This window comes from Camelina sativa, chromosome 13 (genome assembly GCF_000633955.1).
Source record: "Camelina sativa cultivar DH55 chromosome 13, Cs, whole genome shotgun sequence".
Taxonomy (NCBI): domain Eukaryota; kingdom Viridiplantae; phylum Streptophyta; class Magnoliopsida; order Brassicales; family Brassicaceae; genus Camelina; species Camelina sativa.
This window is the reverse complement of record NC_025697.1, coordinates 6,630,367-6,653,508: the sequence shown is the minus strand read 5'-3', so window position 1 is coordinate 6,653,508 and position 23,142 is coordinate 6,630,367. Positions and strand designations below refer to the sequence as shown.

Here is a 23,142-nt window from a genome sequence, read left to right as displayed (position 1 = left end):
ATTTGGCAACTATAATTTCGCTTCTGGGAATCAGAAACTAGTTTGTGCTTCTTTTTTTTTCAATTGGATTGGTGAAATTTTGTTTGAGAATCTTATACATGAATCTAACTCGTTGTTAGTATTGTTAAGTTGATTATCTCGTGTTTCATATGTGAAGCTAACGGATCAGCTAATTTACGATAATCTGTTGTTTTCTTGGCTGATTTTGTAATATAAAGAAGATTATAAAATGTTTACGTCTTCAGGTTTTGTTAATTTTGCCGGTGAGGTTATCAGTAACATATTGTTCTGTACTGGTTAAAGCGATTATTTTCAAAGCTAACCTTCAATTAAGTGATGCTGGAGCGCATTTTCTGTTCCACGGGAAAATTCATGTCGAGACTAACTTATTTTTCTCTGAATTTATCTTACAGGGATCTTCGAAACGAAGCTGTGGCTCTTAATTGTAATTCTGTGGAGCATTCTCAGTTATACGATCAAGTTCTACGATGCAATCCTGGAGCATTTGAGTATGTTATCCCCGGTAAATGAAACCTTCTCATTTTTTTCCTTTTTTGGCTGAACTGTCCTATGGAGTAATTACAGATTTCGGGGGAAATATTGAAGAATCCTTTATGTTTTTTCAAATATTTGGTACGCATTTAAGATGCATTTAAGAAGTTATCTTCCTTCTTTGTTCACCCAGTCAGGTGGTATTGAACCTCTATTCCACGTTCCATTGTGCTAAGCTTTTCTAGTTGTTTGGTTGTTATTGCGTTTGTGTATGATAGAGATTCAATATGTTTGTGTTTATTATTTATCACAATTTTCTAAATTAATCAGGTCCGACCTGCGATTCAGTCTTTACCAATGAAGAGCCTCAAAAGATAATTTCTGAGCCAAGTGTTCCTGTCCAGATTCAACGGCAGACGGATAATCATTTAGCTAGGAATATACAACCTGAACCTGTGAAAAGGGTATTCCCATCAAATCATCTTGAAGATCATAGTTTGCAGCACGAACCTTTGACAAACCAGTCACCGAAAGATGTTACCGCGTATCATGACTCTCGGCCTGAAACGAGTACCATGAATGTAAGCCCATTATCATAATCGTCACCTACAAGTGGCTTTCTTATGTGTGGGCATAACTAAATTAAATTGCAGGAAATTTCTGCTTCCAAGAAGCCAAAGGGAAAGAAGAAACGTAAAGATGACTCGTTTTCAGTTCAACCAGATCCATCTGTGCTGCAAGGTCTTTTTGTTAGAAGCTTGTCACAAAAGCTTGTTTTCATTGCATTTACCCCTACCCTCTAACTAATTGTAGTTTCTTAACTCTTGTTTAGAGTCCATTGTAACAAGCTTTTGTGAGATGTTAGAAGACTTCTGTGGCAGAGCTGAAGTCTCTGGTGATGATAGGGATGAAGCAGAGTGGTTACCAGTGCCTGTTGATGAAGTCCGTGTTCTTGTAAATGAATTGATGTCTATACGGTCGAAAATGCTTCTGCATATGGTACCTGTTGATATTCTATCGAGGTTATTGCACACTCTGGATCATCAGATACACAGGGCAGAAGGCTTGTCCATTTATAGTGAACATGTGAGTAATTTTCTGTTTGGCTGTCTATATGCTCCTCTCATGCCTTACAGTTGTGGGGATTCTTTCATGTTGCAGTTGACTCATGGACTATTTTATCATACAATTTAGCTTTCAATCAAACTCATTATTTCTCTGATCGAAATATAGTTTCTTAGACCTGCAAGGATGCATTAATGATTTATTTCTTCTGACTGTGTGCTGAATGATCACTTTTAATATTAGAGGTGACAAATACGTTTTTTCTTTTTCTTTTTTTCCTAACATTTTCTACGCAAAAACATTTCAGGCAGATTCAGATTCAGTGTTATTGGTTCTTGGTGCCCTTGAGTCAATCCATGCATCACTTGCAGTGATGGCCAACAGTGATATGCCAAAGCAGCTCTACAAGGAGGAGGTGAGTGCTTCTTAAGTGTTTGTTTTCCCTGAAGTCTGTTAATTTTTATCTGCACACTGCTACCGTTTGACCATATTTGTGGCTCATCTTTATCTTTATACTTTTCTCAATCAGATAATTGAGAGAATTCTGGAGTTTTCTAGGCACCAAATGATGGCTGTTATGTCTGCTTATGATCCATCATACCGTACTGCAAGTAAACCGGTAGAAAATGTTGCATTTGAAGGTTGTTTTTCCAATTTAATTTGGAAGTTTTATTTGCTATAAATATTCTGTTTCAATGCATGGCATGTCATTCCCTATTCTGAAACTTGATAATTATCCTAGTATGTAAGCACAATGATTGTGCCGCAGGCATACTATGCTGTTTTTAATATTCTCATTTATACTCCACAAGTTATGTTCTTATTAATTCTAATATATCGATGTGCCACATGCTCTTCTAGGTGATGATGATGATGATCACGATCATGACATGGGCTCAGCCAGCAAAAGGCGGCGCATAGGAAAGATCGGCAAAGTGAAGAAGTCGGCAGTGAACAGGTTTACTGATTAATACCCATTTGTTTGTGATATTAGTTCATTTTCCCATTGCTATTTCTGTTTGTAGGATCTCTGGAGCAGTGAATACTGCACAACAGAAACTTTGCACTATTCTTGGCTTACTCAAGGACCTGTTGTTGGTAGAAAGGTTGTCTGACAGTTGCATTTTACAATTGTTGAAGACAAGTATTACGACATTTCTGGTGGAAAACATCCAACTTCTACAACTTAAATCAATTAGCTTAATCGGTGGTGTAAGACTTTCCATTTACTCCACATCTTTCCTGTGTTATCTGTTATAAATGTCAGTGTCTTCCCGTAGCAATGTTCTTAAAATATGTTTAAATGTCTGCTTTAATGCAGATATACAATTCATATGCTCAACACCGAACGTATGTGATAGATGAAATATCTCAATTACTATGGAAGTTACCTTCCTCGAAACGAGCATTGAGAGCGTATCTTCTCCCTGATGAAGAACAGAGGCAGATTCAAATGGTCACTGCTTTGCTTATTCAGTTGGTTCACAACAGCACAAGCCTTCCTGAAACCTCGAGACAGGCTTCGAGTGGAAACTCCATACTGGATATCCCAGTTGATGTTGGCTACCTAACTAAATGTCATGAAGCGGCTACAGAAACATGTTGCCTCTTCTGGACTCGTGTCCTTGAACGATTTGCCAGTTTTAAGGGTCAGGATGCTTCAGAGATCAAATTGATTATTGAGAATCTTGTTATAGATTTACTGACAGCATTGAATATTCCTGAATATCCATCCGTGTCTCCTATCCTTGAGGTAATTGTACTGTGTTTCTGTGTTTTTTCTAGTTACAAGTCAATGTTTTCTTCCACTCTGACAGGTCAACTCTTGCAGGTTCTCTGTGTCATACTGCTGCATAATGCAGGGTTGAAATCAAAAGATATCTCTGCTCGATTAATGGCCATTGACTTGTTGGGTACAATTGCTGCAAGGTTAAAACGTGATGCTGTCCTCTGCAGTAAAGAAATTTTCTGGACGTCACTAGAATCTGATAGTGAAACTAGCGTCGACCAAGTTTGCGCAAAAGATTGCGCTGTTTGTTTAGGTAAAACGGCCGGGAGCTTATTGGTCTGTCAAATCTGTCAAAGGCGGTTTCATGCTGACTGTTTGGGTTTAAAGGAACTAGACATTCCAAGTCGAAATTGGCACTGTCCGTTTTGCGTGTGCAAGAGGCAACTTCTTGTACTACAGTCTTACTGCAAGACAGACACAAAGAGTACTGGTAAGTTGGAATCAGAAGAAAACATCGGAAACTTAAATATGATCACGAAGACTGAAGTTGTGCAACAGATGCTCTTGAATTACCTTCAGGATGCAGGATCTGTTGATGATGTGCATACTTTCATTTGCTGGTTTGTTCCTGACTTCTTTCACACGGATTTTTGAATATCGGTAGGTCTTTTATGGAAGGTGCTTTGTGCAGGTTTTATCTGTGCCTTTGGTATAAAGATGTCCCGAAATCTCAGAAGAAATTCAAATATTACATCGCCAGACTGAAAGCAAAGTCAATAATCCGTAACTCTGGAGCAACTAATTCGTTCTTGACAAGAGATGCTATCAAGAAGATTACTTTAGCGCTTGGGCTAAATAATTCCTTTTCCAGAGGATTTGATAAGATTCTACACATGCTTCTGGTTAGTGGGTTTTGCGTGCGTCTTTTTTTTTTTGTTGAGTTTTCATCTTGTTCTAACTGTATTATTTGTTTCAGGCTAGTTTAAGAGAGAGCGCTCCCAATATTAGGGCCAAAGCTTTGCGAGCAGTAAGTGAGCAAAATGTTAAAACACATAGTTATTCTGTTTGGGCGTAAAGTCAGAGTACAGTTATTCTAGTCCAGCGTTGATAATACATTGATTATTATTCTGTTATTGACGATGACAGGTTAGTATAATTGTTGAAGCTGATCCAGAGGTACTTTGTGATAAGCGTGTTCAGTTGGCTGTTGAAGGAAGGTTTTGTGATTCTGCAATATCTGTTAGAGAAGCAGCACTGGAACTTGTTGGCAGGCATATTGCATCACATCCTGATGTTGGTATAAAGGTAAATTTACATTTCCCTGTAGCATTATTGTTATATCACACTCCTCACTATTGCTGTTTCTATGCTGACCAATGGAATTTTTTTGCAGTACTTTGAGAAGGTTGCTGAGAGGATTAAAGATACTGGAGTGAGTGTTCGAAAACGAGCCATCAAGATAATACGTGACATGTGTACTTCAAATCCCAACTTCTCTGAATTTACAAGTGCGTGCGCGGAGATATTATCTCGTATCAGTGATGATGAGTCTAGCGTTCAGGTAATTTTGTATTTAGTATGCATTGTCTTTACTTTTCGGTGTAATATCATGCTTAAATACAAGACCGATAATACATATTTGTTCATCTGCAGGATCTTGTGTGCAAAACTTTCTATGAATTTTGGTTTGAGGAACCTCCAGGGCATCATACTCAGTTTGCTAGTGATGCTAGCTCCATTCCAGTGGAACTGGAAAAGAAAACCAAACAAATGGTTGGGTTGTTAAGCAGGACCCCAAACCACCAGCTTCTTGTGACAATTATTAAGCGTGCCTTGGCTTTGGATTTTTTCCCTCAAGCAGCTAAAGCTGCTGGTATTAACCCAGTTGCTCTTGCATCAGTACGCAGGCGTTGCGAGTTGATGTGCAAGTGCTTACTGGAAAAAATATTACAGGTCAACATTAAAGCTCCATGTCTGTGCATTAATGGGTTGGTCGAGAACCAATAATAAACATCTTTTATTCTCTCAGGTCGAAGAAATGAGCCGCGAAGAAGGAGAGGTGCAAGTACTTCCTTATGTACTTGTTTTGCATGCTTTTTGTCTGGTGGATCCTGGTCTGTGTACACCGGCCTCAGACCCTACTAAGTTTGTCATCACCCTACAGCCATATATGAAGAGTCAGGTTATATGGCCAATCTTGTCAAGATTCTCTTAAATTTTGTAAAGGAATGATACTGTTAAGAGCATATCTATGTTTGTTTTGTTTGAAAATATTAGTGGTAATAATCCAGAGAAGCAATAAACTTTGAATCGTGTGCACAGTAGCATCTCCAACGAAAAGTGTTGCTAACTTGCCTTTCGTCTTGTATTTGTTGCAGGGTGATAGTCGAACTGGAGCACAATTACTAGAGAGTATTCTTTTCATTATCGATTCTGTCCTACCCTTGATCCGCAAGCTGCCTTTAAGTGTCACAGAAGATCTAGAACAAGATCTAAAGCATATGATTGTTCGACATTCGTTTCTAACTGTTGTTCATGCATGTGTTAGGTACCCTCTATTTTTCAACTACTATCACTTCTGGCTCTATACATCATTTTCGCTTTCCCATAAGTTCATTTCTTTTCAGGTGTCTCTGTTCTGTGAGTAAATTGGCGGGAAAAGGTGTTAGCATAGTTGAGCATCTTCTTCAGTTCTTTTTTAAGCGGCTGGAGGCCCAAGGTTCCGATAACACACAGGTGGGTTTTACTTTGAAATGATCATGTGTCAGGATTCTTTCATGTTTACCAGAATTAAGGTCTTTGAGGCTTGTTTCATGCACTTCGTTTTACAAGCAGAGTATCTCTGGGTCGGTATGGCTTGCATTTGTGAGTGTAAATTTGGTTGCTATTGTGGGTTTGTTCCTATTCTCATTAGTGTTGTCTGAGTGGAAATAACTCATATTCTTTATAACATGAACCCACCAACAGGTTAAATTGAAGCTTAATGGTGATTTCATATAAAAACAAAAAAAAAAGAAGCTTAATGGTGAAAATATGTTGTTTACTTCAGATTGCTGGGCGGTCCCTCTTTTGTCTTGGCTTACTTATCCGCCATGGAAACACTCTTATTAGCACCTCGGGTGGCAAGATTTTCAATCTCTCTGGCTGTCTTAATTTATTTAAACGACACCTCCAAACAGAAGATCTTGCTTTGAAAGTCAGGTCGTTGCAGGTATGGTGCATACAGTTCTAGTCTGTTACTCATTATTGATATTGCGTTATGCTAGAATAACGGTGACCCCCAAACGTTTTGTAGGCTTTAGGATTCATCCTAATTGCACGACCTGAGTACATGTTGGAAGAAGACATTGGAAAAATAATCGAGAGTACATTATCAGATGAAGCAAACGGGCGTATGAAGGTAATATCACCCATTCTATATGCTTTTCCGATTTATATGGTTTACATGTTTTGTTATACGCTTACATATGGTTACATACTTTTTTAATGCTCATTATTCAGATGCAATCATTACAAAATATGTATGAATACCTTCTTGATGCGGAAAAACAATTGGGATCCGAGAAAGCCAGTGATAACATAGTTAAAACAATTGAGCAAGGTGGCCATGCAGTACCCGTGGCCGCTGGTGCAGGTGACACCAACATTTGCGGAGGCATTGTGCAGTTGTATTGGGATAAGATATTAGGTAGATGCTTGGACTTTGATGATCAAATTCGCCAGACTGCTCTCAAGGTTTACCCTTTTTTCGATTAATAATTTTTTGCTTCTTTCTCTTTGCTGTTGTATGAACCATTGAGAGGTATTCTGTTTCGCAGATAGTGGAAGTTGTACTACGTCAAGGTCTAGTTCATCCTATTACGTGTGTTCCTTATTTGATCGCCCTCGAGACAGATCCTCAAGAGGCCAACCAAAAGCTGGCCCATCATTTACTAATGAATATGCATGAGAAGTAATCCTCTGATTGTTTTTCACAAATTTTTACATTAATTGCTCATCAATTATCAGCGCACTGACACACCTCGACATTTTCATTAGGTATCCGGCATTTTTTGAGAGCCGTCTCGGTGACGGACTCCAAATGTCGTTCATCTTCATGCAATCCATCAGCCAGGTCACTTCAGAACCAAATCAAAGTCTTCAGCAAAAGAGATCGACAAACATGTCGGGGAAAAATGATCATACTAATAGTACTCTCACACAAGCTAGACTTGGCGTCTCTAGGATCTACAAGCTTATCCGTGGAAACCGGATTTCTCGAAACAAATTTATGACTTCGATTGTTCGCAAGTTTGATAATCCAACCTGGAGTGAATCAGTAATATCATTTCTGAAGTGAGTAATTGCTGCTACAAATAAAAACCTTTACAGTCTCTTTGTGGTAAAATAAAAACTAACTTTACTGTTTCTCTTTACAGGTATTGCACTGAAACCCTTGCTTTACTTCCATTCACATCACCTGATGAGCCGCTCTATCTTGTATATTCCATAAACCGAGTAATGCAAATTCGAGCTGGTGCAGTCGAGTCAAATTTGAAGGCTTCGTTACATAAAGATTCCACAAAGACTCAGCACGGAAATGGAACATACCAACAACATTCGCTTCCCGGACATATGCACATGATGGATCTAAACACTAGAATCCAAGATGAACCGATGCATTGGAATTCCTATGGCCATCCAACTCCAATTGACCTCAATGGAGCAGCATACCAAAATCCAAGGGATCAGTTCACTTCATATCAAGTCCACAATGGGAACGCAGATGTGCACAAGACGACCTCATCTGATCCTCCTGAATTATCTACCGATGATCTACAGAAAATTCAGGTAGTTTTCATACCTTTTTCTCCTGTGATACTTCGGGTGTTAAAATTTGGGTTTCTTTTATTGTATAAAATTTTCACTTTTTCGGTCATGGAAGATAACTAATGTAAAACGAATCTTGCATAGATGAGGTTGGTACATTTTGTTTTACTCAATTTTCTTAAAACAATGCTTCACTTCAGATCAGTTCAGTCGTTCAGCTTTACATATGGTTTATCAAAGTTGAGAATTCTTGATATCATCATTGTTTTTATATATTTCAGGTTGATTGCTTAGCAGCTATAGCTATACAACTTCTTTTGAAGCTCAAGAGATACTTAAAAGTCACGTACAGCTTAATTGATGACCGGTGCCAAGTACGGTTTTCTCTTTCCGCTTGTTATTCTTTTTCTTTAACTTTGTTCACGGAACGTGATTTTTGTTGGATAAAAACAATATCTCAGGCCTATTCTCCAACGGAACCATTGAAGTTAGGAGATCCTCTGTCCAAACAAAACATTGCCTTTGATCTCAGCGAAACTCGCACCGACTTACCTTCAACATATCCAGACTTAGTTCAGAGATATCAGGTCAAAACCCCAAAGCCTTTTTCTTCTTAACTTGTAAAATCTAAATCCCTGGGCACCGAAATCATTATTGTATTCATCTTTCTTTCTTGCAGGAGTTTAAGAACGCAATGAGAGAAGATACAGTTGACTTCACCATCTATTCAGCAAGCTTCAAGAGAAAACGCCCAACGCCAAGAAAAACTTCAAGATCTGCTAAAAAAGCAGTGGCCTACAATGAAGATGATGAAGATGACGACGAAGATGACAAAGGATGGCATGGAGGAGGTGGAAGAGGAGCTTCTCGGAGACTGAGTTACAGCACCAGAAGTAGCAACAGAAGATAAAGTGAGATCCCTTGCTCCTGTTATTAGATTACTGTACATAAAGCAGCACTACAAAGATATCAAGAACGCTGTTGTTTAGGCTCTTAACCAATGTACAGTAACCTTTCTTACTAAATTAGGAAGACAAAAACGAAGTTAGAACGTTAAAATATTTTCTTGGAAAGAGAAAAAATCAAAGTAGAAGTATCATCTTTAATGTTCAAACTACATTTTTATATATAGATTACTTCCGATTTCAAATGTTTTATTTTATTCAACATATCAGGACAGTTCCAAGTATAGCAGTGCAAGATTATCGGCAGACGAGGAAATACAGATAGTGCAGCTTTGGACCGCTTCACGCGCTTTGATCATATCAGTTTCCGGAATCCGGATATAGGCGAAAAATGCTAAAAACTGTGATCAACCCGGAGAATATGATGACACGCGCTTATGATGCGCGTGGATTTTAAGTCACTCATATATGGGTTAACTCGTGGGGCTTCTAATCAAACTTAATTTAGAACAGCCCATATTTACGGGCTTGTAATGGGCCAGTTGAATACGTTCATGCAGCCTGTTCTTTTAGTAGTAGTAGTAAAGCTAACTAATACTGTTTGTCAGTAGTAGTAAAGCTAACTAATACTGTTTGTCAGTAGTGGTAAAGCTAACTAAATTATCCGAACAACACATTTCATGAGTGAACAAAAAAACACGATTCTTGATCTGAACATATTTGATACAATACATACACCATGACAACAGAGTAAATGATTACTTTGTCAAATTTATTATTCTAAAAGACGTGCATAATACGTTATGTGAAATCCCAAAAGTCTCTACTGAAGCTCGCAAGGAAGAATAGAAAACTGAAACCAAACCAACCTAACCTGAGATAATTTCCAGCACGGACGGTATAGGGAAATCGAGACTTTGAAGATGTTTTCAACCAGCTGCTATAAGGATGCTTCATCGTTTCAAGATACGATTACAAACAGAGGCTGCATATAGAAGTCACCATTACTTAAAGGATCTGAAAACCGATTCAAATAAGAACACACCAGAGAGTGGAGAGAGGGAGAGAGAACAACAGTACCGTGTCAACGCTGACTGGTTTTCCATCTTCAGCCAGTAACTCAGTGATGGTTCCTGACTTCTCAGCCTATTTTCAAGACATAATTTCACAGGTTTAAGACTCTGAAAACTCACAAATACTTGATTACACAAACATATATAATCATCAAATTCGCAAATTTCGATTGTAAGTTATTGTAATGTTATAAAGAAAATAAAACCTCAATCTCGTTCATCAGTTTCATAGCTTCGATAATGCAAACAACTTGACCCTTCTGCACCTTATCTCCAACCTGCAAAGTGCAAACACAAAAATAAACCCATATCACATTCAAATGTAATGTCTTTTCACTCGATGATTGATTTCTCGATACAGAACTATCAAAACTTTGATTCGACTTCATCCAAGAACCAATGATTTGTTTAGTTCTTTTTTTTTTTGCATCCTCTTGTACCTTGACAAAAGGGGGTTCACCGGGTCCAGGAGATCTGTAGAAAGTACCAGCCATAGGACTCTTGAGTGGAGGTTGAGAGGAGGACGGGGCGGTTGTTGGTTTTGCTGATGCAGACGTTGAGGCGGGGGTAGGAGGAGGAGGAGGAGGAGCCACTGACTGAGCTGGAGGCATTGGAAGGTCTGCCATTAGAGGAGGCATTGAGTGATAAACTGGAGCCGGGGGTGCAGCTTGCTGTAAAGCTTCCTTCTTTCGGATAACGATCTCACAGTCGAGCTGCTTCAGTTCAAGTTCCACTATGTCTCTTGAATCCACAAGCCTTAATAAGATTTAAAAAAAAAAATGTTTAGTGCTTGATTAGTTTCATTGAAAGAAACTAAACTAAAAGATGGTGGTATGGATTCCTTGGATTTGGACTCACTTAAGAAGACCCGAGACTTTAGCCATAAATTCAGAGAGCTCGGCGGATTCAGGAACATTGGTTTTGGCTTTTCCGTTCAGATAACCACCATTAGTCACTGGGCTAGAGTTCGAAACAACCTTGGTAAAGTCGAAAATGAGTAAGAAAGTTACATCCTATTATTAATTGTATGGAACCTTGTTGGTAAAAAGACAAAGGCTTTACCTCGTTGGTTGTTGCACTCAACCTCCAGATTGTAGAATGAGTCTGTAAAAGATTTTGATTATGATTCAATGTATACTAAATTCAAAAAGACAATAACTTGATCATCATCGTTAAATGTATATTACCGTAAACGCACAAATGTATGACTATATCAACTTATGAATCTGCAAGTGATTTGTTATAATTTAAAGGCAGAAGACTGAAAAAGTGTGCAGGAAAAGTAAGTTCAATTGTTAAACACGAGGGCACACCAACTTCAGTAATAATGGAAACTTTATATATACACTAAACAGATCACAATTACCCAATCGAAAACTTCACATAAATAGGCCAATCATCTCTCGTAAAGGCTCACACTTTTTTCTTTTTTTCATATGCGAGAGAGAGATAGGGAGAAGAGGGAGCAGAAGAAACCTGAGATACACCGGAGGGAAAGGAGATGCCACTGTGTAGCGGCTGCCATCGTCGGGTAGAGATTCCAGGAAGAGAACAAACCTGCCGGTTCGGGGCACAGATCTTGGCGCAAGGTACTGACAATGACGCCATTGTTGAGACAGATGAAATGCAGTAGACGATGAAACCGAGGAAGCGGAGAGGAGAGATATGAGAGAGAGAGAAAGAGAGAGAGAGAGAGAGAAAAAGGGAGAGATGTGTTTCTTAGTCTTACTTACACTGTCGATTTCAACATTATTATTATTATTTTTTTTGGGTAAAGGAATCTGATTTCGATGCTTACGAAGAAAACCAACTATTTTCATTTAACTAACTTCACCAAACCTGTCAAGTGTTGTTGTTTTGTTAGACACCCGCTCATTTTGTCTTCTTTTCAGTTCCATTATGTCTGTCCTTGTATTTTTTTCTTTATATACACCAACACAGATGTTATGTGTTCAGCTGTACCCTTATTGATGTGTTACAATGGCATGAGAAACCTCCACAACTTTTGAGAGGTTGTTTCCATCTAATCTGCATTCATTTCACAAATCCAACAGACTTATAAATCAATCTTTGGTCAAAAGAGTTTACTCAGCCTTTGGCCTTTTGGGTAACATCTCTCATCTCTCATCTTCACTAATCTTATTTTATCACCCGGTTGGGGAAATTATAAATGAATTCTAACCTATCATTACTTGCTAATCTAATCTAATCTATCTTTGAATTTATGCTCCAGAGACAAAAAAAAAAAAAAAAAAAAAAGGTATAAAAAGGTGTGTGGAAGAATCAGGGGAAGTTAGGAAGGCTCAGTATCGGTTCCAGTAGGTTCTGCGTCTGAACCAGTTGTAGTCTGGTAATTCTTGGATTGGACCAATGGCTGAGATAACCATGTCCTACAAATCCCAATGTGATTTATCAGTGTCCTGGTTTCACTTTCTTTTTTTACCCTAAGCTAATCCAAAACTTTTCAAAAAGAAGCAGATAACTAACCTTGTCATAAATGTATTTGTTGGCAACATGTCCCACGGTGCTGGCATCAACAGCGTCAATCCTTGCAAATAACTCGGCAGTTGGGATTCTACGACCATATGTTAGCAGCTGTAAAAGCAAAATTAGTTACCTGGTGAGGCATTCCTGATCAAATTTGAAAATGATAGGCCTAGTATCCCAAAAGTAGACTGAGAACCTACAGTTTCTTTTGGGCTTCAAAGAATAGCTGGGGTTTATGTTCTTTGAACCAATAAACTTATATCATACGCTCTGTTCTAATCAGAAGGTTTACAGGATCAGCCTATTATACGTCAAACAAGATGGATGTCATACCTGACGACCTATATCTTCAGCAACTGGGGTAGTTCCATTTAAGTTAAGCAACAATGAAGACTTCAGCTGCAATAGGAGGAAGAAAACTAATAATCAGTACTTGCTATTGATCTTCCATATGCAACCTTTATGATGAAAGAGAGAAGCATCGACAATCACATGGAACATTAGTAAGAGAATGCTGGGCAAGATGGTTGGAACTTTTACCTGATTCCGGGCCCGTGTCACATCATCTTCTGAGACCCTATAAGCTAGCTTGGTTATCGCGTACATAATGGCATGGGCTAGATCATCCAAGCAATCAGGCTGAGAAATAGTACCCAAAAAAGGTAAAAGACATGTACTCCCACAACATATATCATTGAATCAAAATTTTGTGTTAAAAATGTTCAATTTAAGTAAGAAATGCTACTATGATATGGAATTCTAAGTTCACCTTAGCAACAGCATAAATGCCAAAAAGACCAGTATCCTTATAGTTGTTGTTGAAAGTCATTACGCTCTCAGCTATTTCATTAGTCGCAACCTTCTGGGCCAGCTCAGAGCTGCTCATATACATAATATTGAATGACATCAATTCCTCTCAAAACTTTGATAGAAATTAATGGCAAAGCTAAACTAATCATAAGCAAATTCTCACCCCATGTGTTTGCCCCCAACAACACTTTTATTCCATGATCCCAGCATAGTTTGCATAACCATAAGTGCAACAGAATCCGGATCTGTCCAAGATGCTCCCTCAAACGCAATGGCAAAGTGTGCCAAGGGTAGGTCATCATTAATCATACGGACCTTGACAATAATTTTTAAAAGAAACGAATCAAGAGAGATGAAATGCGAACGAAACACAAAAATAAATCAATAATATTGGTTTCTAATATACCTCAGAGCCTGTAAAATTGGCAGGTTCCTTGGCAACCAAATGAGAAGTGGACGTTGAATCAGAGGAAACATTCGTAAATAATTTCTTCACTTGCTCAACAATCTCCTCGTGTGTGACAGCTCCTGCAGCAGCAATCACCTGAAAGACATATTTTTTGATGAATCAATATGGAAAAAAGAAAAGCCTACAGCTGATAGCAAATGATAAAACTGTATGGTTTCCAAACATTACAGTTCTGGGAGCTGTGAAGTGAGTCTTTATAAAGTTCTGAAGATCATCCCTAGTGATCGATTTGATATTATCAGCAGGTCCCAAGATAGTTCTTCCCAGAGTTGTGTGTTAGAAGGCAGTTGCATGCAAATGGTCAAGCACAACTTCCTGCGTTTGTCCCTCAACCTAATGAACACAAATGCAAGTGATAGGGAATTAGTTTTCTCCGACTAGTTCCCTACAAACAAAGCCTTTTTAGTGTACCATCACCATCGACATAACGTACGACTCAAGCAATAGATTACCTCCTGCATTTCCCTCAAAATCACACCTCGCTCCTCGTTGATTCTTGCTTCGTTGAACTCAGAATTCTGAAACATATCAGCTAATATATCCAACGCCTGGTTCACATTCGAATCCAACACCTTAGCGTACAACGTGATATGTTCCCTCGATGTATACGCATTTAACTGACCTCCAATGTTCTCGATTTCTTCCTCCAATTCTCTCCTGCTGCGCCTCCCCGTGCCTTTGAAAAGCATATGCTCCAGAAAATGAGCCGTACCGTTTGTAGAATCCGACTCAAAACGTGACCCCGCGTCAATCCAGACTCCGACGGTGGCGGTTTTGGCCGAGAGGTCAGACTCGGTGGCGACACGGAGACCATTGGGCAAAGTGGTGACACGAGTCTCAGGGGAAGACAAGATATGATCGTCGTGCGAGGCAAGTATCGGGTGCGGCGAAGCGTATCTGAGGAATCTTAAATCAGGATTCTCGAGCTTCTTCAGCTTCGATTTCACAGCTTCCGCCGCGTTGTCGTAAGGCATAACTTGCGGCAGCGGAAAGGAAGAAGAAGTTACCGGAGTTGTTGTGAACGGAGACACAGAAACGACGGCTGATGAAGCCAATCGTATAGCTTGATTGAGACATAAACTTATCTGTGACCTTCGAGCCAAGGTCAGTAACTGCTTAATCGCCATGGCTTGTGTTAGCTTCCCTAGCTCGGCCTCTCTCTCTCTCTAGTCTAGTAGGGATATATGAACTTTTTAACGACTCGGCAAGTAAGAAGCATCCATTGAAACGACGACGTACTGTACCTTCTAGAATAAAACCGATGTATTGGGCCCTTAATGGGTCCTAATTTCAAGGTTTAATACGGGTCGGGTTAAATGTGATTTTAGGATGAGACCCGGACCGTAAAAAACCCTAATTGAAAAAATTGATTGATTGCTCAGATATATATAAATACACTTTCTGACTGGAGATCGAAAGCTTTTGGCTTTACGGAGTGATTCAGTTGAGTTGTTTCATTTCTCGTGGCAATGGCGACTGGTAAAACCGTAAAAGATGTTTCTCCTCACGATTTCGTGAAAGCTTACGCTTCTCACCTCAAGCGATCTGGAAAGGTTAGTGGTAGGCTTCATTGCTTCTCTTTCAAGTTGTGATTTTGCTTCAGTTGGAGGAAAGAATTGGACTTTGGGAGCTTCTGATATTGTATTGAGGCATTGAATCTGTAAAACGACTGAGGCAGAGATATATAGATAGAAATGATCATATAGGTGGCTAATTAGAAATTCAATGTATTTACAAATGATTACTTTTGTCTGATTCAGATCGAGCTACCTCTATGGACAGACATTGTGAAGACTGGTCGATTAAAGGAGCTTGCTCCATACGACCCTGATTGGTACTACATTAGAGCTGGTATAAAAAGTTTTATCTTTTCTCTTCGGTTTGTTTCTGTTTCTTTATAGAGTTCATTGTAAAAATGTTGTTGATCTCTTTGTTTGGTGTAGCTTCTATGGCCAGGAAGATTTACTTGAGAGGTGGTCTTGGTGTTGGTGCTTTCCGAAGAATCTATGGTGGTAGCCAAAGAAATGGAAGTCGTCCACCTCATTTCTGTAAGAGCAGTGGTGGTATTGCTCGCCATATTCTCCAACAGTTGGACACTATGAGCATCGTCGAGCTCGACACTAAAGGGTAAAAATAAAATCTTTGCATATGCACTTTTGGAAACAACTTGTTTCAAGCAAGACCTTGTGGAATGCCTAACTCTCTTCTCACTTCCTCTTTCATTCTCTGCCTCAGAGGAAGAAGAATTACTTCAAGTGGTCAACGGGATTTGGATCAGGTTGCTGGCCGTATTGCAGCTGAATCATGAAGAGCTGAATGTTTTTCTCCTTGTGCTTTGCTTTGGGAGAGCCTCGGGAATGTTACTGAGATTTTTGGGTTTTGTGATTTTAGATCTTTACTCCTCTCTTCTGTTATGTTCATCTTGACGAACTAATTTGATATTTCAAGCTGTTGAAGTTTTGTTCTTACAGTGATTTTGTACCCCCAAGTTTACTCTTCTTCATAGAAATATATCAAGAAACAGTTTACTCTCTCCTCCATGAAACTTACTCTTCTGATATGTCAGTTTTATCCAAATTTAAACTGGAAGATAGTTAAATCTTTCTTGACCAGAACTAAACGTTTTATTCTTGAAATTCTTGAAACGTTTTAAATCTTTCTTGATCAGTTTTATTCTTGATATGTCAGATATTTAAATCTGCAAACAAATAGCAAACTCACATTTCTTACAAAAGTGGAAAGAATGAAAGTAGTTGTTAGTATTAGATGAATCATCTGATGTCTCTCAGTTACAACTCCAAATATTTCTCAACAAGAGCAACAGGATTTTGCAAACAAAATAAAAACTTTCTCATTTCTTAGGTGTAGACAAGATTATTACAAAGGTGGAACAAGAATGATAGTCGAATCTGTGAAACTGCAACTAATTGGTTGCTTGATTGGATCTCTTACAGAAGGTAATGTAGTTTTAAAAATGACAATATGGACAGGGATAATATATTTATTAAATCCAAAGGAGGCTTTTTAGAGAAACTGATATTGGAAATCGCTCATGCAGGAGCCAGTTTCACTCCAAGAAGATGAACTGCAGCATCTGATCTTCTTGTGTTGTGGTATATGAAACTTGGGATCTCGTGGTGCAGTTGGATGTTTGCTCGACCTTTTAATGATAAAAGAAAACAACAAGAAGCAATTGTATCAGCTTTTGCAGTTCATTGTTACCAGTTATAACTATCTCTACTTACCACTGTCTATATAAGAAAGGAGATTTCAAGAGGACAGGTTAAATCTACCAGTTTTTTTACCTTCTTGGAATGAATGGTCGATCAAAGTATGGCATTGGTTGTGCTTTTGGGACCAATTCTTTCCTCAGCCTTCTTATCTCTTCTTCCTCCGCCAGCTGAAAAAAATGTTGGATTTATCAGAATCAATAATAGAGCAAGACACTATTATTGGATATGGCCACTATATCTCATAAGCTTTACCTTTTGTTGTCTTTCTCTTTCCATTTTATATTGCTCAATGACGCTCATCTTCTCGGCAACCTAGAACAACAAAAAGTCACACTTTTAACATGGAGACATGTTTTAGAACTATGCTAAGTTATTATAGACAAGATAGGCTTGGCTACAAGACTAAAGGACACAAAATTTGACACTATCACCATTTTTTCTCACTGTCAACACACCATCTTAAGAATGATAAGAAAACAAGTATGCCCTAAATGATTTGACAGTATAACTATGTATTGAAGCCAAGTCAATCCAGCGGCTATATTTAAAGGTATCTTGAAAAAGTAAGGGCACAACTCTACTTCAAACCCAAAAAAATGTAGATTTAATCATTGCATTAGCAAGCTTTACCTGGTAATCAAATTCTGCTCGTTCTACTGCCCGGACATCTGAGTGGAGCATCAAGTCGACTGGTCTTGTGATATCTTTCCAATGAGGCTTAACTAGACACTGAAACAGAAAACAACATTAGCATGATAACTTGACCATATGCAAGCCTATTCATACTTAACAAGACATCGTCTGCTTTCATTTCAAACATGAGATTGAATTCTCTGAGAAGAAAGATCCATAACAAACAGTTATAGTTTTGCCATTAAAATCATGCAAGTTACCAAGCATAGCATGCTTACCTCAGGTTCATCGGTTGTCCATGGAAGACCTTGAGCAATGGGGATTCTCATCTTTTCTTCCTCCATGGTTATTTCATGAAGCTTTTTTGCAAACTCCTCCTCTTTCATNCTTTCCATTTTATATTGCTCAATGACGCTCATCTTCTCGGCAACCTAGAACAACAAAAAGTCACACTTTTAACATGGAGACATGTTTTAGAACTATGCTAAGTTATTATAGACAAGATAGGCTTGGCTACAAGACTAAAGGACACAAAATTTGACACTATCACCATTTTTTCTCACTGTCAACACACCATCTTAAGAATGATAAGAAAACAAGTATGCCCTAAATGATTTGACAGTATAACTATGTATTGAAGCCAAGTCAATCCAGCGGCTATATTTAAAGGTATCTTGAAAAAGTAAGGGCACAACTCTACTTCAAACCCAAAAAAATGTAGATTTAATCATTGCATTAGCAAGCTTTACCTGGTAATCAAATTCTGCTCGTTCTACTGCCCGGACATCTGAGTGGAGCGTCAAGTCGACTGGTCTTGTGATATCTTTCCAATGAGGCTTAACTAGACACTGAAACAGAAAACAACATTAGCATGATAACTTGACCATATGCAAGCCTATTCATACTTAACAAGACATCGTCTGCTTTCATTTCAAACATGAGATTGAATTCTCTGAGAAGAAAGATCCATAACAAACAGTTATAGTTTTGCCATTAAAATCATGCAAGTTACCAAGCATAGCATGCTTACCTCAGGTTCATCGGTTGTCCATGGAAGACCTTGAGCAATGGGGATTCTCATCTTTTCTTCCTCCATGGTTATTTCATGAAGCTTTTTTGCAAACTCCTCCTCTTTCATTTTACCTCTTTGCTGCAGAGAAACAAAAGATAAAACCAAAGTCAATTTCTACCATGAAATCCCAAAACTTTCAATGTTTTTTCATCTAAAAAAAAACTCATACCTCAGTTCTAAGCTTAAACGGCTTCAACGAAGTGACCTTAACCTGCTTCTTCTTTGATCTTCTACTTCCCATTGTAGTAGACGAGTCCAAGCTCTGCAATAAACATAAATTATCAAACTTAATTGACATATAAATCAAGACAAATAATCAAAATCAGATGCCATTGACACATACATTTCTTCTGCTTCTCCGGCCAGCATTTGAACTCCCACTCAAACCACTGAAACATCACCAGATCAAACAATTCAGAACGAGACAAAGTCATAAAACTAACAGTTAAGAAAACGTAAAGCAAACTCTTTTAGTCAATAACGAACTAACCTGCCGCGTGTGCTGTCCCAAGACGAAGAAACAGAGGCATTGGGGTCTAACCCGAGATTCTTAGCAGTTAAAACCAATTCAGATGGACAAAACGAAGAACTCCACTGGTTTTGCTCTTTCTCACCCTCCAATAACTTAGGTTTCACCGGCTTCTTCATGTCCTCTTCTGTTTCCTTCTCTTCATTCTTGTTGGCTGACTTTGAATTACTAAAGCAAGTGAGTTTCTCAAATGCTTCAACAAGATTCATCACTTTACCAGAAACAGGCACACTCTGCCGTGCTTCTTCCACCACCTTAGCCCTTGATCTCTTCATCGTAGAAACCCCAATTTTCTCCGTCTCTCCGGATTCTTCTCCATCTCCACCAAGATTACAGCATTCCTCCAAACTTCCCATTTCCTCCTCCGATTCAATTCTTTTCTTGAAAAACTCCTCTTGCGAAGCACGAAGCGTCTCATACGCAACACAAACACACTTCATGTTCCCCTTCTTCCTCTCCCCGCATTTACATTCGATCTCAGCAACCTTCGATTCAGTAACCGCTGGATCCGTCTTCCCTTTCCTCGAATTCTTCTTCGACACCACAACAAACTTCCTCTCTCTGATCCGATTCCGGGGAGAGAAAACCGCCGCCTGGGTAGGGTGGTTCTTAGGGTTCGGGCTCTGATTCTTCTGCGCCGATGATTTCTTCGCGGATTTCGATTTAGCCGGACTCGAAATGTTAGGGTTTGAATTCTCCAGCGATTTGGAAGTATCTTGAACCTTGGACTGAAGAAACTTGCTCCGATCCTTCACCGGAGTACCTGGTTTCACATTCTTCAATGCCAACGACGACTCCATCGGAAAAAACAAAAACAGAATCTGGAAATCAAATGAGCAATACGAATACAAAATCTAGATCTGAGAATCAGTCTCAACACGAATTAGGTTTTTTTTTTGTCTTTGCTCTTGAGGAGTATTGTAAAAATGAATAAGAAGGAGTTAAGAAGATAGATAGATTTGGGGGAAAACAAAATGTGACCGTTGCGGCGCTCTTCCAAATTAATAACGGCTAGTCTTTTTGGTGCCTTTTTTAATAAATAAACTTAGATTAGTAAAGAAATCATTTATTTTCTTAATCTTGTCCATTAGATCTTCAAATTAATGATTTAATGCTGTTTTAATCCACGTTTAATGCCACGTCACATCTAATAAAAGCAGATTAGTTTCGTATTATCCTAACCGTTGGATCAAAATGATTGGCGTATACTACCACGTCATAAATAATTTTCAACTCTCATTTGTTTTTTTTGTATCGGGAATTTCCTTATTCACAAACTTAGTTATCAGTTCGTAGCCAATTACGTCTTGTCATCTCCCTCATATTTAACCACCTTCGTCAATCGTCATTGTTGTTTTCGTCTCTGCAATAATGGATCAAAGGTCATTAGAAGCTGCTGCTAAATCTGGAAACATCGATCTACTATACGAACTTATCAATGAAGATTCATACGTTCTTGATAAAATCGACCACGTGCCATTCTTTAATACTCCTCTCCACGTGGCAGCCGTAGCCGGAAAAACAGAGTTTGCCATGGAAATTTTGAACTTGAAACCTTCTTTTGCTCGGAAACTTAACGCTGACGGACTTACGCCGTTACACCTCGCCGTCAATCACGGTCACCCCTGGTTAGTTCTTGAACTAGTTAAGGTTGATCCAAGCCTTGTTCGTCTTAAAGGGAGACAAGGTACGTATACCCTTACTCATTTTGTTGAGTTATTCCGAATTACTGGTGTTATAATATATGTATCTAGTTTTTTGTTTACCAAACAAAAAAAAAATGTATCTAGCAAGTTTAAATCTTGGAGATAGTATTGAAGTATGACCAATACTAGTTTGAAAATTACGTTAATTTGGTATTGTCAGTTGAAGTAGATAGCCTACACTCGGCTTAACCGGATTGATAACCGAGTCGTTAATTTCATTTTTCGTGTCCAACAAAAGGTATGACGCCGTTGCTAGTTGCGGTAAGCAAAAAGAAGACTGATCTGATATCAGAGTTCTTCTTGGTTTGCCCCAAAAGCATCGTGGACGCAAACGTGAACGGAGAGAATGCTCTTCACATCGCCGTGAATAACTACGACCAAAGAGAAGGACTGATCGTTCTTAAAGTTCTCATGGGATGGATCCTAAGATTGTGTCAAAAAGATGCAGAGTCGATCGAGACAAGAGTCATAAACCGAAGAGACAAAGACGGTCACTCGCCTTTACATCTCGCGGCGTACGAAAACAATCTTCAAGCTATGAAACTGATGTTAGAGAGTTCCAAAATTAACGTCAACATTGAGAACAAGAACGGTTTCACTGTTCTCGACGTCGCTGCGTTACACGATAACAGAGAGATAGAGAGAATGGTTAAGAGACATGGTGGAAAACGTTCTGTTTCTCTGGTTAAGATTAAGACAACATCGGACCTACTCGCGTCCAAGCTTTCTTGGAGAGAATCAAGACGGACAAAGAATATTCGGTTTTATTCTTGGATCTCTGAAGAGAGAAGAAATGCTCTTTTAGTGGTCGCAACTCTCATAGTCACAGCTACTTATCAGACCGGTCTCCAGCCTCCCGGAGGCGTGTCTGATGGCGGTGGTACAAGCGGGTTCAGTGGTGGCGGTCAAAACAGTACAAAAACAAGCAGTCCGAAAGCGGGCTCAGTGGTTATGGACGAAGGCTCTTTTATCTCGTTATGGTTTTGGAACAGTTTGGGTTTCTCCTTTGCCATTTATATGATGATACGCTTGTTGAATTTAGGTCAAGAGAGTGCGTTTTGGTATCACGCTCTGTTCGTTCCTCTGCTCTTCGCTTACTCTATAGCAGGGGATGTGATCAAGCCGAACGCAAGAGCGCTCATGATCGCAGGTGTGGGTACGGTCGTGCTTCTGATTTTTTGGGAATTGGTGGTTTGGTTTTGGGAATGGGTGCAGTCTAAGAGAACTAAGGTGCGTGGACCCAAGAGTGGATTGGTTTGGGAAGGTTTCACTACGATGGATCAAGCTAAAGGTGTTGCGCCTAATAGGCTCGTGATTAGGTGATCTTGATTTCCTCTTACTATTTTATTGTTGCTTTTGTATTTTTATTCTAGAATGTATGAATGATGCATATTATTTGCATAAAAAGACTACATAAATTGAGAGAAGTATACGTTGCTAAAAAGTGAAAGGTTTCGTATGACGCATTCTAATTCGAATGTCAACTAGAAACATAATTAGTGAATCTACAAAACATGATTTGGAGTTTTACCGTTCTATAGCCACTGATGAGTTAAGTTTAATAACATGGCAAACCACATCGATTTGTATACAAATCAGCCTGTTTTGCTGGTCAATCGTCAACGTATAACAAATTATGTTATATTCTCATTGGTTGGATTTACATATGTATATATAATTTTGTTTCACAATAGTTTTAATATTGTAAGTTCAACCACACTCTTCTTTTTTATTAGTGATTTTTTTGTATAATTATATTCATATATATATAGCTTGAGAAACACTTCAAAAAGGTGTGACTGAGTTTTGAAGCAAAGTGCAATTAGTATTTTGTCTCAAGTTTGTCCTGCAGACTTCACCTAATTAAGTACTCATACAATATTGGTTTTTATAATAAGTAGATTAACATATACATTATTGAAATTAAACACCAAACTTTTGGAAAATAATAATATTATAAACTATATAAAAAATGGACCGCGACTCACAGAAAATATTCAAATCAGTAATGTATATGCCTCAAATACGCTTGCAAAATACCTCGTTAACAAACAAATAAAATCTATTGTGATTAGTAAAGTATCAAGTAGTCATATTCTTTTTCAATGCAAGTACAAAAAAAAAAGAGAG

The 23,142-nt window shown here is 38.6% G+C and overlaps 5 protein-coding genes and 1 pseudogene across 6 annotated transcripts in view; 3 read left to right on the top strand and 3 right to left on the bottom strand.

Annotated features, from left to right (window-relative positions):
• The window catches only part of LOC104735572 (nipped-B-like protein B), an 11,005-nt gene extending 1,296 nt beyond the window's left edge, over positions 1-9,709 (top strand). Inside the window, exons 3-29 of one of the 2 annotated variants that reach the window (XM_019234887.1) lie at positions 823-1,073; positions 1,146-1,233; positions 1,325-1,578; positions 1,865-1,972; positions 2,087-2,198; positions 2,419-2,515; positions 2,583-2,769; positions 2,879-3,310; positions 3,389-3,906; positions 3,978-4,188; positions 4,263-4,313; positions 4,433-4,591; positions 4,680-4,847; positions 4,940-5,239; positions 5,316-5,468; positions 5,665-5,834; positions 5,914-6,022; positions 6,336-6,497; positions 6,582-6,686; positions 6,788-7,021; positions 7,105-7,238; positions 7,325-7,621; positions 7,705-8,116; positions 8,377-8,469; positions 8,557-8,682; positions 8,775-9,006; positions 9,271-9,709. In XM_019234887.1, the coding sequence (XP_019090432.1) occupies positions 823-1,073; positions 1,146-1,233; positions 1,325-1,578; positions 1,865-1,972; positions 2,087-2,198; positions 2,419-2,515; positions 2,583-2,769; positions 2,879-3,310; positions 3,389-3,906; positions 3,978-4,188; positions 4,263-4,313; positions 4,433-4,591; positions 4,680-4,847; positions 4,940-5,239; positions 5,316-5,468; positions 5,665-5,834; positions 5,914-6,022; positions 6,336-6,497; positions 6,582-6,686; positions 6,788-7,021; positions 7,105-7,238; positions 7,325-7,621; positions 7,705-8,116; positions 8,377-8,469; positions 8,557-8,682; positions 8,775-9,005 (5,162 nt within the window). In that variant the 3' untranslated portion in view covers position 9,006; positions 9,271-9,709. Of the gene's footprint in view, positions 1-822; positions 1,074-1,145; positions 1,234-1,324; positions 1,579-1,864; positions 1,973-2,086; positions 2,199-2,418; positions 2,516-2,582; positions 2,770-2,878; positions 3,311-3,388; positions 3,907-3,977; positions 4,189-4,262; positions 4,314-4,432; positions 4,592-4,679; positions 4,848-4,939; positions 5,240-5,315; positions 5,469-5,664; positions 5,835-5,913; positions 6,023-6,335; positions 6,498-6,581; positions 6,687-6,787; positions 7,022-7,104; positions 7,239-7,324; positions 7,622-7,704; positions 8,117-8,376; positions 8,470-8,556; positions 8,683-8,774; positions 9,007-9,270 lie in introns of those variants that run through there. The other variant, XM_019234886.1, reaches the window with a different exon arrangement.
• LOC104735573 (biotin carboxyl carrier protein of acetyl-CoA carboxylase 2, chloroplastic-like) lies at positions 9,686-11,780 on the bottom strand. The gene is made up of 7 exons (XM_010455390.2): positions 11,550-11,780; positions 11,136-11,177; positions 10,932-11,050; positions 10,514-10,829; positions 10,280-10,351; positions 10,081-10,146; positions 9,686-9,985 (listed from the first exon to the last, which is right to left on the bottom strand). Exons 1-7 carry the CDS (start codon positions 11,679-11,681, stop codon positions 9,962-9,964), a joined length of 771 nt encoding a protein of 256 aa, XP_010453692.1. The 5' UTR covers positions 11,682-11,780; the 3' UTR covers positions 9,686-9,961.
• LOC104735574 lies at positions 11,842-14,992 on the bottom strand (annotated as a pseudogene).
• LOC104735571 (40S ribosomal protein S19-2) lies at positions 15,223-16,374 on the top strand. The gene is made up of 4 exons (XM_010455388.2): positions 15,223-15,392; positions 15,600-15,690; positions 15,783-15,966; positions 16,075-16,374. The coding sequence occupies exons 1-4, from the start codon at positions 15,309-15,311 to the stop codon at positions 16,145-16,147; spliced, it is 432 nt and encodes a 143-aa protein (XP_010453690.1). The 5' UTR covers positions 15,223-15,308; the 3' UTR covers positions 16,148-16,374.
• LOC104735570 (protein WVD2-like 4) lies at positions 16,680-20,251 on the bottom strand. The gene is made up of 8 exons (XM_010455385.2): positions 19,268-20,251; positions 19,121-19,166; positions 18,947-19,039; positions 18,736-18,855; positions 18,455-18,553; positions 17,325-17,384; positions 17,145-17,239; positions 16,680-16,999 (listed from the first exon to the last, which is right to left on the bottom strand). The coding sequence occupies exons 1-8, from the start codon at positions 20,104-20,106 to the stop codon at positions 16,864-16,866; spliced, it is 1,488 nt and encodes a 495-aa protein (XP_010453687.1). The 5' UTR covers positions 20,107-20,251; the 3' UTR covers positions 16,680-16,863.
• Positions 20,651-22,471, top strand: LOC104735569 (ankyrin repeat-containing protein At2g01680-like). The gene is made up of 2 exons (XM_010455384.1): positions 20,651-20,993; positions 21,251-22,471. The coding sequence occupies exons 1-2, from the start codon at positions 20,678-20,680 to the stop codon at positions 22,333-22,335; spliced, it is 1,401 nt and encodes a 466-aa protein (XP_010453686.1). The 5' UTR covers positions 20,651-20,677; the 3' UTR covers positions 22,336-22,471.

Excerpts from the sequence above, each read along its gene's own strand:
- LOC104735570 (XM_010455385.2), bottom strand. The coding sequence starts at position 20,106 with ATGGAGTCGTCGTTGGCATTGAAGAATGTGAAACCAGGTACTCCGGTG. Across the intron at positions 18,554-18,735 it reads GGACAACCGATGAACCTGAG|TGTCTAGTTAAGCCTCATTG; the intron begins GTAAGCATGCTA and ends TTTCTGTTTCAG. Across the intron at positions 17,385-18,454 it reads GAGCAGAATTTGATTACCAG|GTTGCCGAGAAGATGAGCGT; the intron begins GTAAAGCTTGCT and ends TTGTTGTTCTAG.
- LOC104735573 (XM_010455390.2), bottom strand. The coding sequence starts at position 11,681 with ATGGCGTCATTGTCAGTACCTTGCGCCAAGATCTGTGCCCCGAACCGG. Across the intron at positions 10,830-10,931 it reads AAAGTCTCGGGTCTTCTTAA|GCTTGTGGATTCAAGAGACA; the intron begins GTGAGTCCAAAT and ends AATCTTATTAAG. Across the intron at positions 9,986-10,080 it reads AACCAGTCAGCGTTGACACG|CCTCTGTTTGTAATCGTATC; the intron begins GTACTGTTGTTC and ends TTCTATATGCAG.
- LOC104735569 (XM_010455384.1), top strand. The coding sequence starts at position 20,678 with ATGGATCAAAGGTCATTAGAAGCTGCTGCTAAATCTGGAAACATCGAT. Across the intron at positions 20,994-21,250 it reads TCGTCTTAAAGGGAGACAAG|GTATGACGCCGTTGCTAGTT; the intron begins GTACGTATACCC and ends GTCCAACAAAAG.
- LOC104735571 (XM_010455388.2), top strand. The coding sequence starts at position 15,309 with ATGGCGACTGGTAAAACCGTAAAAGATGTTTCTCCTCACGATTTCGTG. Across the intron at positions 15,393-15,599 it reads ACCTCAAGCGATCTGGAAAG|ATCGAGCTACCTCTATGGAC; the intron begins GTTAGTGGTAGG and ends TGTCTGATTCAG. Across the intron at positions 15,691-15,782 it reads TTGGTACTACATTAGAGCTG|CTTCTATGGCCAGGAAGATT; the intron begins GTATAAAAAGTT and ends TGTTTGGTGTAG.